The sequence below is a fragment of the Dama dama genome, chromosome 28, assembly GCF_033118175.1.
Source record: "Dama dama isolate Ldn47 chromosome 28, ASM3311817v1, whole genome shotgun sequence".
Lineage (NCBI taxonomy): Eukaryota > Metazoa > Chordata > Mammalia > Artiodactyla > Cervidae > Dama > Dama dama.
This window is the reverse complement of record NC_083708.1, coordinates 15,210,191-15,224,331: the sequence shown is the minus strand read 5'-3', so window position 1 is coordinate 15,224,331 and position 14,141 is coordinate 15,210,191. Positions and strand designations below refer to the sequence as shown.

The following is a 14,141-nucleotide window of genomic DNA, read 5'->3' as shown; positions in this document are numbered from 1 at the left end:
AAGCTGTGGGCATCAGACGGAGCCTGCCACCATCAAGAGTTTAATAATCATGGGGCATGGTGGACCTTGGGTGGGGTGGAGGAGTCTGTTTGCATGTACTATCCTTGCCCTCAGTGAGTGACACTTGAAACACATCTCTCTTTTTTCAAAGTTTAGGGATGTTTGAGTGATGACAACCTACATGCTGAGGTCTTCCCACCTGCATGTTTAAAACCTCTAAACTCATTTGCTTTTTTCATTCACAATGCCCAGAATGAGGCAACCCATCTCATATCATTGGTTTTTCCTACTGCCCCCTTATTTCAGCCCCTGGTGGCTCAGATGGCAAAGCGTCTGTCTACAAAGCGAGAGACCTGGGTTTGATCCCTGGGTTGGGAAGATCCCCTGGAGAAGAAAATGTCAACCCACTCCGGTACTATTCCCTGGAAAATCCAGTGGGCGGAGGAGCCTGGTAGGCTACAGTCCATGGGGTTACAAAGAGTCAGACATGACTGAGCAACTTCACTTTCACTTTCCTTGTTTCAGGGGGTAGCACCCCTTCCCCCAGATGACTTTCTGAAACCTGCCTGCCTTGGGGCCGAGTGGGAACCATACCTTACCCAGGTGACCATTCCTCAGAACTTCCCTTCTCTCTCATGTTTAAACTTTCTAATTCTTAAGTAACTTGTTCTACTCAAGGCAACAGAAGTATTTCCTTTTGTCACAACTTTTTTCCAGTAGGAAGGCTCAGCTGAGTTTTACCGTTATTGTCATCCTCAACATTTTGACTAGTTTTTCAAATGGTCCCCCTCTTCCTCCATCACCTATTTTAGGGACTGTAGAGTTTTTTTTTTTTTCTTTTTGCCTCTACTTACCCTGCGGTTGCAGGCTTCCCAGGTGGCGCTAGTGGTAAGGAATCCACCTGCCAAGGCAGGAGATTCAAGAGACGTGGGTTCAGTCCTTGGGTCAGGAAGATCCCCTGGCATAGGAAATGGCAACCCACCCCAGCACTCTTGTCTGGAAAATTCCATGGACAGAAGAAACTGGCAGGCTACAGTCAAAGGAGTTGCAAAAGAGTCAGACACGACTGAGCAACTGAGTCTGGTATCTACAGAGGGCTAAGGGGAAGAATATTAAGGAATTTAGGAAGCGAGAAATCTACTTAAAAGGAAATGGGAGGTCTTAAAAGACCAAAGTGTATTTACACAGAAGGAAAATGGATCTAAATGCTCTTAAAGATAAGGCTATAGAAAAGGAGATATTTTAGTCTTTGTTGAATCACAATGGGTGACAGAGGAAGAAGAGATTGGAGAGCCTAGAGAACAGAGCAACGTGACACCCACCTCCACCAAAAAAATAGATGCACACACACACACACACACACACACACACACCCTACGCTTTCAGACTCAGACATTTGTTTTCTGAATATTACCTTCCACATTGTACATTGTGTGGTCACCCTCCATGAGAGAAGCAAAACCAAGGAGTAATGAGTCTGCCAAGAGGAACCCTTGTTTAACACAAATCTTATCTACTTTTACTTTCTTGAGTTGGATGATCCCTCCTGAGGAGTTTTTCCACAGCACACCTGTGCCTGGACACATCTGCAGCTGTCCTGCCCCAATCCCCTTTCATTTCTCTCATCTTTCCCTTGGAATCTTCATCTTCAGGTTTCTTGTGCATGTTCACTCAGAGCCCATCTGCCATAGCTGACACCCTGAGACTCACCCCAAATTGTTTAAAATATCCTACCCTGATCTTCTCAAGTTTTAATTCTTAAATCTGTCTACAATTTATGTAACCAGTTTGAATAGCTGTTGCAGTCTGCAAGAGAAGGGCCCCATGTAATCTCATGAAGAAACATCTGCAGTTTTACAGGGTGCTCCTCAAATGTCTCCTGGATGCCGACTCCATTTATTTTGTTTTGGTGGAGGGGGGTGTCACGTTGCTCTGTTCTCTAGGCTCTCCAATCTCTTCTTCCTCTGTCACCCATTGTGATTCAACAAAGACTAAAATATCTCCTTTTCTACAGCCTTATCTTTAAGAGCATTTAGATCCATTTTCCTTCTGTGTAAATACACTTTGGTCTTTTAAGACCTCCCATTTCCTTTTAAGTAGATTTCTCGCTTCCTAAATTCCTTAATATTCTTCCCCTTAGCCCTCTGTTGATACCAGACTAAAAATCATTTCCTAAATCGTGATTCTTTCGTCTGAAACATACTGAAATTTCTCCCCATCTCAAGTCCCTGAACTTCTTCTCCACCAACTTGATCCAGGTACACTCTTTTCTCAGGAAATCTTGGCTTTTGGCGCTATGATGACCTCATTCAATTTTCCTTCCACCTCCATCCAAGTGGAAGCTACATTTCCAAAGGAATCGGTGCCCATTTCACTTTCCCTATTCAGTAATAAGAACTCCCGTTCCTCTGTGGTTGAGCCACAGTTTGGAGCCTGAAAACCAAAAGCCCGGGGACACAGTGTACACACTTAATGACTCTACAGAGCTCACAGTTATGGGAGGTGGTCTTCAGAGTCTCAGGACGAGCCACACAGATCTGGGAGGTTAGTTCACCTCAGTCCTCTCCTAGGAGCTCAGTGCGGTTCCAAACAAAATAACGGGACCCAGGGTCTGGCACGGCCGCTCTATCACTACCTATGTCAGTTCTTACATCCAGAATTTAAAACTGAGAGCTAAATCCTCACACACTAATGCTTTGTTGCTAAAGAGGAATTTACTAGCTTTGCAGTTTAAAATCTGGGTTTGCAGTTCTGGGTGGAAAATGCAATGCACCCATCAGCGTCTCAGCATCCTTCCATAGGCATTCAGGGACAAAAACACCGTCTTTCTGATTATGCAGTCAGTGCTGAGGTCAAGCTGTGCTGATGCAGGTGAAGTGAATGTGGCCCCTGACACCAGCCACTTAGGGGCCTAGCCCCAGCATGGCAGCTGCTGAGAACAGAACAGCCAAAGGCCCACATGGACAGAACATATTAAAGCTAAGGCCGAGTGGTCCCACCTAGGCTGCCCCAGAGCAATTAATATCAGCATACGCTGTTTTTTCTCCAGAATGCCCCGACAATGTCTCTCTCTCTGGATATTTCAGTCAACCATCCAATTAATAATGCCCCCATCTTCTCCTCTTTTGAAAGGATGGAGGAATAACTGCAGGAGCCTGACACATGACTTGAAACATTAACTTTAGTATTGACATAAATAGATAGATGACCACCACTAAGTTCCTATTACCTTCTCTCCTAAACTTTGGAGGGAGCACTAAGGGAAAGTTTGGATCTTCAGAGCACAGAGTACAATTTTATGGCAGACAGGGTCAAAAATAAGAAATGAAAAGGCTGGAGTTTAATGCCCAGCTCCCTGTCCTAAATACAACCTTCAAATATGTCACCCTTCCTTCATTAGGGAGGAGTGGGTCAGGGTATCAAGATACAGGTAGAAGTTGCTCTTCCAAATAGTCTCAAAAGGAGGGAAGGTCTTACTTTACAACAAAGTTGTTGTTTAGTTGCTTGGTCGTGTCTGACTCTTTGTGACCCCATGGACTTGCAGCACACCAGGCTTCCCTGTATTTCACTAACTCCTGGAGTTTGCTCAGACTCATGTCTATCAAGTCGATGATGCCATCCAACCATCTCATCTTCTGTTGCCACTTTATCCTCCTGCCCTCAATCTTTCCCAGCATCAGAGTCTTTTCCAATAGTCAGCTCTTCTCATCAGGTCTCCAAAGTATTGGAATTTCAGCTTCACAAAAGAAGAAGGATCAAAAACGGGAAAGAGTTGCTCCTTCTACATTTCTGATGATGTTCCAACAATGCTTGACAAATTCTATAGCATGTGGTAAAAATCACACTTGTGGAGAGATGGAGAGTGCTTGGGGAGAATATTTTGTAATAGGAGCTGTTTCAGTGAGAAAGTCTCTTATATAGACTATCCCATTAACACTGCAGAAATTTATTAGAATGCATAGAAGTACAATTAGCCTCCCTGATGATCTCTGGTATGACCGGCTACTGGTTAGCCTGGGTTTCACCAGTCTGCTGGTCACCTGCCCTTAGGCAAGAGGGGTGGAGGTCTAATCAGAAGGCACTGAGGATTATGGTGGTAATATCTCTTCTACTTTGGGCCCCACAAATGATTCATTCACAATGAAGGGATGTATACAATTGTGGAGAGAACCTCAGATCCTCCTTATGACTAAAGGGCAAATATGGAACATCCAAGGAATAGCTCTGAAGCTGATCCCCATGGAGCTACACCACTGAGTCTTACGGAGTTGGCTGTGGGATTAAAAATGGATCCTAGGACTTCCCTGGTGATCCAGTGGTTAGGCATCTACCTGCCAATGTAGGGGTCACAGGTTCGATTCCTGGTCTGGAAGGATACCGAATGTGGCAGGGCACCTAAGTGTGTGCCATGAGTACTGGGCTCACATCTAGAGTCCATGCTCCCCAGTGAGAAGCCACTGAAATGAGAAGCTCGAGTATCACAACTAGAGAGTAGCCCCCACTTTCCACAATTAGGGAAAGCCTGCCCCCAGCAACAAAGATCCAGTGCAGCTAAAAAAAAAAAAAAAAAAAAAAAAAAAAATGGCTCCTAAATATGTCTGATTCACCCAGGGCAGTGATTTGCAACAGGAGGGTGGGGGGGCACGGGGACTTTCCCTTCCAGGTGACATCTGACAATGTGGATAGTTTTGTCACAACTGCAGGGTTTAGTACCAGCATCTGGAGGGCAAAGGCCAGGGATGCCACTGAGCATCCTCCAATGCACAGGACAACTCCTCAAATAAGAATTAATTGGCCAGCAATGTCACTAGTGCTGAGGGCTGTGAACTCCTGCACTAGGGTTTGGAGAGGAGAGTAGGATGGAGAACTATCAATATTGTTAAGATTGGGTACTAATTAACAAACATTTACTGAACACTTACGGTGTCCCAAGCTCTGTGTTAAGCACCAGGAACTAAAAAGATGACCAAGGCATGGTCCCTCAGAGATCTTATAGCCTGGCCAGAGGCACAGGCACAAAAAGTCCTGTAATAATATTTGATAAGATCTCTTAGTTTGAGATATGTGCTCTCCACAAATTCTGAGACTCTTCCTATATTTAGTATCTCTTGAAAGAAGAGGATTGTGGGTCCTTCACATACTTTTCCTAGGAATTCACTTAACTACAGGCCTCAAAAAAATAGAAAAGGGTTGCAATGATGATAATTCCATTCTCCCAGGGGAGGAATTTGGTACATGTGCCCACCGAGCTCTTTATTTTTGTGAGATTATGTGGGATACTGTTCTCTCTCTTTCTGAGTACAGAGCTTTGCGCTGTCTCATCAAACAGTGAGTCTGTTTAGGAACCACACATAGGTTCATGGAAAAAAGGTCAGAGGCCAGAAGTTACCGCAGCCTTACCACCAATAGTTCATACAGCCAACTGATCTAGAGAACATGATGGAATGGGAGGAAAGGCAGAGAACAGCAGACCCCATGTCCTCCCCATCAGGTAATAAATCACTGTGCTTAGTTGCTCAGTCATGTCCCACTCTTTGCAAACCCACTGCAGCCCACCAGACTCGTCTGTCCATGGGATTCTCCAGGCAAGAATACTGGAGTGGGTTGCCAGGCCCTCCTCCAGGGGATCTTCCCAACCCAGGGATCGAGCCCAGGCCTCCTGCATTGCAGGCGTATTCTTTACCATCTGAGCCACAAGGGAAGCCCCGATAAATCACCAAATTATTATTTATTTAGAGTTTCATATGTAAATGAAATAAAATATTAAGCCCTTTCCCATGTTGGCTTACTCAGCTGGACAGACTCGAGGAAAAGCAGAAGGAAACCTACCGGCGCATGCTAGAGCAGCTGCTTCTGGCTGAGAAGTGTCACCGGCGCACGGTGTACGAGCTGGAGAACGAGAAGCACAAACACACGGACTACATGAACAAGAGCGACGACTTCACCAACCTGCTGGAGCAGGAGCGGGAGAGGTAACTGCGCAGGCTCGACCGGGGGCGGGGCGGGGCCGCGAGGGGGCGGGGCCGCGAGGGGCGGGGCCGCGAGGGGGCGGGGCCGCGAGGGGCGGGGCCGCGAGGGGGCGGGGCCGCGAGGGGCGGGGCCGCGCTCTCATCCGGCCCCCTTCCCTCCACGGGTCAGATTTCCATCCGGGGATCCGGGGACGCTTGCCTGGGGCCTACTTTGTAACTTCTGGATGGTTTGCATAGAGGGACACAGACTTTGCCTGGAACTATTAATGTGACCATGTTGGGCGTTCACACAAGTAGGACAACACTGCTGCTGCTGCTAAGTCGCGTCAGTCGTGTCCGACTCTGTGCGACCCCATAGACGGCAGCCCAACAGGCTCCCCCATCCCTGGATTCTCCAGGCAAGAACACTGGAGTGGGTTGCCATTTCCTTCTCCAGTGCATGAGAGTGAAAAGTGAAAGTGAAGTCACACACAGACGTGAAAAGCCAGAAAGGCACACTCAGGGAGCTTCCATTTTAACCTGATCAACGAAGGTTGAAAAGCTTCTCTACTAATTGCCCTTTATTAGAAATAATCTATTTTTCCTCTTTGGGATTAAAATCCACTTCTTTGGAGAAACAAATTACTCAATTTAACCATGTATTAATAAAATAAATCCTATTCATTCTTAACACAGTTATGGAAAATCTTACTATTTGGTTGTTACAAATTACTTAACTAGAATTACCTGCTTTAACTTTCTCAGGGTTGAGTCCCTCTTAAAACTCAGTGTAAAACAAAACAAAAAATTCAGTGTCGAGCCTCAAATACGTAGGTAGTTTTCTCAGACCAGGGATTGCCACATGTGAAGCAGAGACTTCAAACAGAAACGCTTTGATACTATCCAACTTTTTCAGCATCTTCTTTTTAGCTTCTTCTTTTCCTTTTCCTTACTTAAGCTGAATGGTTACGTCTGTGAATTCCACGGTCTTTGAACCAATGACATTGAATCACGATGCTTTGAGTTACCAAGCGTGTCCACGCCTGTGTTTAGGACTTTCAAATAAGAGCCATTCGGAAAGAGCTTCACCAGTCCCAGCTTTGCTGTGTCTATTTAGTTACAAAAAAGGAGATCTGATCTTCCCATATTAGTTTATTTGTAGAAGTTATTTTGATAACAGAATAATTAAAAGCCTGAAACAGAATAGGTTTGTGTTAAAATTTTTGGAAGTTATTGGTAATGTTTACTTATTATTGGACTTGGCACATCCCTAGAGGGAGGAGAAATGGATGAGGGAGCAATGGCTGTAGTAACATGTAATACTCTCCTCTTATGGTGCAGCTGGTAAAAAATCTGCTTTCCAATGCAGGAGACACAAGGGAGGCAGGTTCCATCCCTAGGTGGGAAAGCTCCTTGGAGGAATAAATTGCAACCCACTCCAGTATTCTTCCTGGAAAATCCCGTGGACAGAGGAACCAGGTGTGCACGCACGCGTGCGTGTACACACACCCACACACATACACACACACACCCCGTTTCTTTAAGCCTGTCTTCTGCTCCTAGAGGCTCAAATTTAGCAACTTCTTGTTTGGATAAATAGATGGTCTAATTTGATATTTTGGGGAAACCAAACGGAATAAACTCCACCTCCTCAACCTCTGTGAACTTTCCAACCTCAAGCATAAGAGGTGAAAACAAGATTTTAATCTCGGTGTAAAATCACGTATGTCTAGGTGTCTCATATTGGACTGTAGTCAGCTAATAGTAGCAACTTGTTTGATATTTCTTTTAAAGATCTGAAATCAAATAATTTTAGAGAACAGCTGTGTGAATTATTTTCTGATCTGTTTGTAAACCATTTGGTCTAGAATCAGATATGTCTGCTTTTTCTGAAATTTCCCACCTAAGCTAAATGCCTGAGGTGAATTCACCTACAGAGGTTGATGTAAATGAGGCATGTGGATGAAGAGACTGTACTTACCTAGCTGTTTATTTTTCTTTCTTTTCTTAATTTTTGTGTATTATGAGAATCATTGAAATAATAACAGTTGATGGAGAGCTTTATAATTCACAAAATACTTTTACAGTCATTATACAGTAAGCTTGTCCCAAGTGTATTTATTTTCTAACTTCACGTTGACCAATTCGAGACTAACAATTCCAATTCCCCACCCCTCCATTGGAGTTGTTTAATTTTACTAGAGCAACTACACAATGATTTTTCATGAGCAAAGTGGTGTGTGTGTGTTTGCTCAGTTGCTTCAGTTGGGTCCGACTCTTTGCGTCCCTATGAACTGTAGCCCCCCTGTCCATTGGATTCTTCTTTAAAAGCTCCTCTGTCCATTGGATTCTTCAGGCAAGAATACTGGAGTGGGTTGCCATTTCCTCCTCCAAAAGTGCTGTGTAGAAGGTTTTAAAAATCAAAATTGCATTTAAAAATTATATACCTCAAGCTGTTTTTCATAATAATACATTGATGAGCACTACTGGGATATGTCGCCAAACTTACATGCTTATCCAACTACTCTATGGTTTTGAAATAGTATTTTCAAATAGTATTTTGAAATAGTATTTTTGACTCAACAGGTTATACTTCAGTGCTGTGTATATTTTCCTGTCAGTGTTCTTGTCCAGGCCACCCCCCTGACTGATTGCCAGCATACACGCTGTGGGTCCACGCTCACCAGACACTCATTATGCTCAATTAGACACCCTCACTAGGAGGACTCTTGTAACTTAAGGTGGCATTCTCTGCATTTCTCTGTGTTCTGAAGCATCCATGGTGACTGGCTTTGCTGAATTCCTGGAGCAGTGAAGCCTTGAGGATTTTCTCAAAGGTCAGGCCCGGGAATCCTGCTGCCCTTTGGAAGCGGCCCTGCTAAATCTGCTTGGGGTTCAATCCTTCTTTTGAAGTAAGCGATCATAATTAGATCTGCTCATGGGGACTGGCAGTTTGCTGACCTGGGGCTTGCTTTCCTGTGGTCAATGTCCCCAGGGGCCTGTCCCCACCGGGCCTGGGCCGTAACTCAGGGAGGCCCCAGCGCCCCAAGTGGCTGCCGCACCTGGACTACTGCTGACAGAGAGCCGGCTTTTCTGAGCCTCAGTGGGAGTCCCGGCATAGACTATTCCGAGTACTTCATCTGCTTACTTGTTTTGCTCTTCCTTCCCTCTTTCTCCAGAAAAGTCCCTTTTGTGAGAGAAAAAAAAAAAAAAAAGAGAGCCAAGAACTTTCCTTCAGAAGCATTTCTCTTTGTTTTTCCTGTGAGCTTTAGTCAAGGAAGGAAAAAAGTTTGCTCCTTAGAATCACCCAGCTTCTACTGCAGGTGCAGCTCTGCAGGTTGCCTCCATCCAGACAGCTTTCTGATTAGGTGGTGGCCAGAGGGTGGGGTGCAAAGCCAGGGGACTCGCCAGACATGCATTGCATCTAGGCTCCATTGTCTATGCCTGTCCTACATTTGAAAAGACCCTGATGCTGGGGAAGATTGAAGGCAGAAGGAGAAGGGGACGGCAGAGGATGAGATGGTTGGATGACATCACCAACTTAATGGACATGAGTTGGAATAAGCTCCGGGAGTTGGTGATGGACAGGGAGGCCTGGCATGCTGCAGTCCATGGGGTCGCAAAGAGTCGGACACGACTGAGCAACTGAACTGAACTGAACTGACTCTGTAAGTGTTTCTCACATCCTCTGGAAAATAGTTAAAGATAATAAAAAGGGACCCAGGCAGATAGGATCAGTAGCAATCAAGATTCAGAGAAATCCTTGGTTTAAAAAAAAAAAAAGCCTTGGCTTAACTAGCATTGCAAAAGACTTCTGAGGTCAGCCCTTCCAAGTCTCTCATTCTATAGGTTGAGTAACTGAAGCCCAGGATAAATGATGTGGCTCAACTAAGATCATAGAGCAGGTCACTGGGCCAGCAGTCTTGTACGAATGAATCCCTTGGGCAGAATGGCTTGTTTTATGTTTTCTTTGTATGTGTGGGCTACCCACCTCCAAGCTCTTATGTCCAAACTATGACACAGAATCTTACTAATAAAAGGCAGAATTATGGTTATCAGGAGGATATAAGCAGATATTTTAGGACCACTGGTGTCTTTAGACTGTCAAGATAGGAGAAGCTTTGGAACAGCATCTGTTGGAAGGAGCAGTCTGGGGACTTGTTTTGGAGCAGAGTTTGAGTAGCACAGACCAGTATTCCACTTCTGGTGCATTCTGATGGGAGACTGATGCTGGTTATAGGGGAGGTAAATAAAGCACCCCCCCAAGCTACCCCACTGTTGTGGCCACTGACCTGGACCCTGAAAGTGTAAAAACTAAGGAAGCAGAAGTTATTTCTCACTTTTCAGAAGTTGTTAAATTCATCCTATACAAAATTTTCACAAATTAAGTGCCTAAGATGACCAATATTTTTCTCTGGGCTTCCTTTCAGTTCAGTTCAGTCACTCAGTGGTGTCTGACTCTTTGTGACCCCATGGACCACAGCACGCCAGGCCTCCCTGTCCATCACCAACTCCCAGAGGTTACTCAAACTCATGTCCATTGAGTCGGTGATGCCATTCAACCATCTGATCCTCTGTCGTCCCCTTCTCCTGCCTTCAATCTTTCCCAGCATCAGGGTCTTTTCAAATGAGTCAGCTCTTCGCATCAGGTGGCCAGAGTATTGGAGTTTAGCTTCAACATCAGTCCTTCCAATGAACACCCAGGACTGATCTCCTTTAGGATGGACTGGTTGGGTCTTCTTGCAGTCCAAGGGACTCTCAAGAGTCTTCCCCAACACCACAGTTCAAAAGCATCAATTCTTCAGTGCTCACCTTTCTTTATAGTCCAACTCTCACATCCATACATGACCACTGGAAAAACCATAGCCTTGACTAGACGGACCTTTGTTGACAAAGTAATGTCTCTGCTTTTTTTTATTTATTTATTTATTTATTTATTTTTCATTTTTTTTTTTTTAATGTCTCTGCTTTTTAATATGCTGTCTAGGTTGTAAAGGGCTTCCTTTACTCTAAATCAAAAGACTGATCATAATCTACTACCATCATTTACTTCATGTTTATTTTTACAAATAGTTACAGTTATATTCCCAAATCAAAAAGTGGAAATAGCATAAAAAATACACTGGTAACTAGCACTGTTTACAATATAGATGAAAGTATCCTTCATTACATTAAGATTAGATAAAGACCCTTTTTAACTGCTATATTCTCCGTATTTTGAGTCAACTTGACCTTAAAAGACCTTCTGAGCACATGAGATCACCTTCAGTGTTTATAACTATATTCTGTGTATGAACTGCAAGACTTGTAATTTTAATCATGCACTGCTCTAGGGCTGCTTCAAGAATGTCAGAATACAGAGAATAGAGTTACATCAAAGAGTAGTTTGGAACTTACAGAAACATTTGAGGGGGACGTGTGTACATGTTTGTGTGTGTAAATTACGTGGGAGGGCTGTCTAAATCCTTAACCAGAGTTATAAATTTGAAAGCTTTTGGATTCTATAGGCTCAACTGGGCCTACATAAATAATTACATCATCGTGTAATATTGCAGCAAGCCTTCCAAGTATAGGTTTGTTTTTTTTTTAAAAACTACAAACCAGCATCTCGAGAGAAATCGCTTCACTAGCGCATGCAGGAGCAGGGGCCTGGGAAAGGGGAAATTTTCAAGCCCTGTTCTGGCGGTGTTCCTTTAGGCCTGGCAAGCGGGGACAGGCTGCACCATTGCTCTCGCCTGTGGCCAGGAGTGACCGGAGCAAGTTTGTGAAGTCGCTCTAGTGGCCTGGGATCCTAGGAGATATTCTTGGCCCACTTTATAGAAGATGCATATCTGGTTCCTGGCATATTTCCCTTAAGTTTCTCCAATCTAGATGCCTTGTCTGTATTACAATAAAATGGACTTTTCTCCTTGGTAGTTTGGAGAAGCCCAATAAAGCACTTTGTAGGAAAATATCACTGCTGATGTGTAAACCATCAAGTTTGATCATGCAGACAGTAATCAATAGCTGGAAGGTATTAGCAGGAAACAGCAGAGCCCACTTGTCTGTGCTTGAAGTGAAGTGAAAGTCGCTCAGTCGTGTCTGACTCTTTGCGACCCCATGGACTATACAGTCCATGGAATTCTCCAGGCCAGAATACTGGAGTGGGTAGCCTTTCCCTTCTCCAGCAGATCTTCCTGACCCAGGAATCAAACTGGGGTCTCCTGAGTTGCAGGCAGATTCTTTACCAACTGAGCTATGAGGGAAGCCCTAGCCCTAGGCTTTATGCTGCTCACTAGTGGGTCAGATGTCATTGACAACCCTGATACATTGGGCACACACACATCTTGTTTAATCCTTATAAAACTGTATGAAGGGACTTCCCTGGTGGTCCTGTGGTAAAAAAAAAAAACAATCTGCCTGCCAATGTGGGTTCAATCCCTGGTCCGGAAAGATTCCACATGTTACGGGTCACCTAAGCCCGCGCACCACTGATGAGCTACCGATGAGCCATTGCTCTAGAACCCATGCTCCACGACAAGAGAAGCCACCAAATGAGAAGCCCCTGACCACAACCAGGAGTAGCCCCCGCTCTCCGAAACTAGAGAAAGCTGGCACACAGCAAAGAAGACCCAGTGCAGCCAAATTAACTAATTAACAATAGATAAATAAATCTTTAAAACTGTATGAAGTGTAGTGACTATCCCTGTTTAGAAGATGGGAAAGCAGACTAAATTCCTTCCACCAAGGTCACTTGCCAACAGTTCACTGGAAGAATCAATGTTTGAACTGAATTTCTTACAGTAAAAACTAACAAATGACAACAGCAAAAAAACCTTTTCCACTTCCAAGTTCTTACCTTCTGATTGAAATGAACACCTCATTTCTCCAATGTTTGGAGGAAGGAAAGATGACTTAAAATGTTGATTCCTTGGATGGCACGCTGACTCTGTCTGTGGGTTTGGGATTCGAATTCATAGACTTTAACTTGTCATGAGATATGCCACCTACTATCAATATCTTACTGATTAAGAAAATTGCTGGGAATAGACAGCTTCTAAGAAAGGAGAGGAATTAGAATTCAGAGACTCAATTACAGTTTGACAGTTGACCTTCTGAAAGAACTCCAGGACCAAACTCAACCTTCCGATTCCTCTCACCCTTGTGATATGCAAATCCTACTGGAAAATGTGATTGAAATGATGGAGACTGTGGTGATTTTGACTTCTCACAGCTAGAGCATTTGTGTTGAGGGGTAGGTGGGAACAGTGTAAAGGAAGTGACGTTGTGTCTTACCTAAAGGGACCAGGCAATCAATGACTCAGATAACTTCCCAAAGTTGCAAGATGGAAAAGGAGTTGGTCCTCTTAAAAGACCCCAGTCATTAACCTATCTACTATTAGCACTTTGGAACTAGGAGCCTGTTACTCAACCTGAACTGGACACTCCATGGATGAAATATGAATAAGCCCACTAAAAATGCCCTTGAGATTCATTTCACCGGATCCCAGCTATACAGAAATGCCAAGCCTTCAGTGGATGTGATTGTTTTCCAAGCTTTATAACATTCTTTTTCTCATTGAATTAGCAGCCTCTGATCTAAGATTCTTCAGAGTTTTAGTAATATAACTTTGAACAGACATGCCAGGGAAAGTTGATTATCTGATCAACATTATTTTCTAACGAATCAAAGGTTATGATATGAATTAATTTACTTTTTCTGTTTTGGAAAATGTTTCTCAAATGAATTTTACTTTTTTAAGAAAATGTTTAATATATCGCAAGAGCCAATTAAGTCATATTTGATGATTCAGGATCTTATAGTGCTGCTCCGTGAGTAATTCCATGAGTATGTTACAACCTCAGAGCCTATTAGATTAGATTCAAATCTAAATGTCAATAATGGTTGCATTTTACTGTGGATAGGACGGTGGAAGATATGAGGGTTTAGCCTGGCCAACCAAGAATTTTAGTTAATTAGATTCAACATATTTGAACTTTTATAGCAACAACAGCAGCAGAACTGAACCAAGAGAGACTCTGATATTAATCAAAAGGGTGGGATAATAACTGAAGACAATTGGCCATGAGAAAGGAAACATATTGAAAGGGAGGGTTGAGAGGCAACAGGCAAGAAACATATTTTACTGCCTAAGATTTTAGCACGTAAGAATACCTCAGTCCTGTTATTTGAGACACTTGATTAAAGGAAAG

At 43.7% G+C, this 14,141-nt stretch overlaps 1 protein-coding gene across 6 annotated transcripts in view; it reads left to right on the top strand.

Annotated features, from left to right (window-relative positions):
• Positions 1 to 14,141, top strand: part of FILIP1 (filamin A interacting protein 1) — a 252,749-nt gene that overhangs the window by 185,722 nt on the left and 52,886 nt on the right. For all 6 annotated transcript variants that reach the window (XM_061131484.1, XM_061131479.1, XM_061131480.1 and 3 more), the window contains one exon: positions 5,794 to 5,972. In XM_061131484.1, the coding sequence (XP_060987467.1) occupies positions 5,794 to 5,972 (179 nt within the window). The remainder of the gene's footprint in view (positions 1 to 5,793; positions 5,973 to 14,141) is intronic.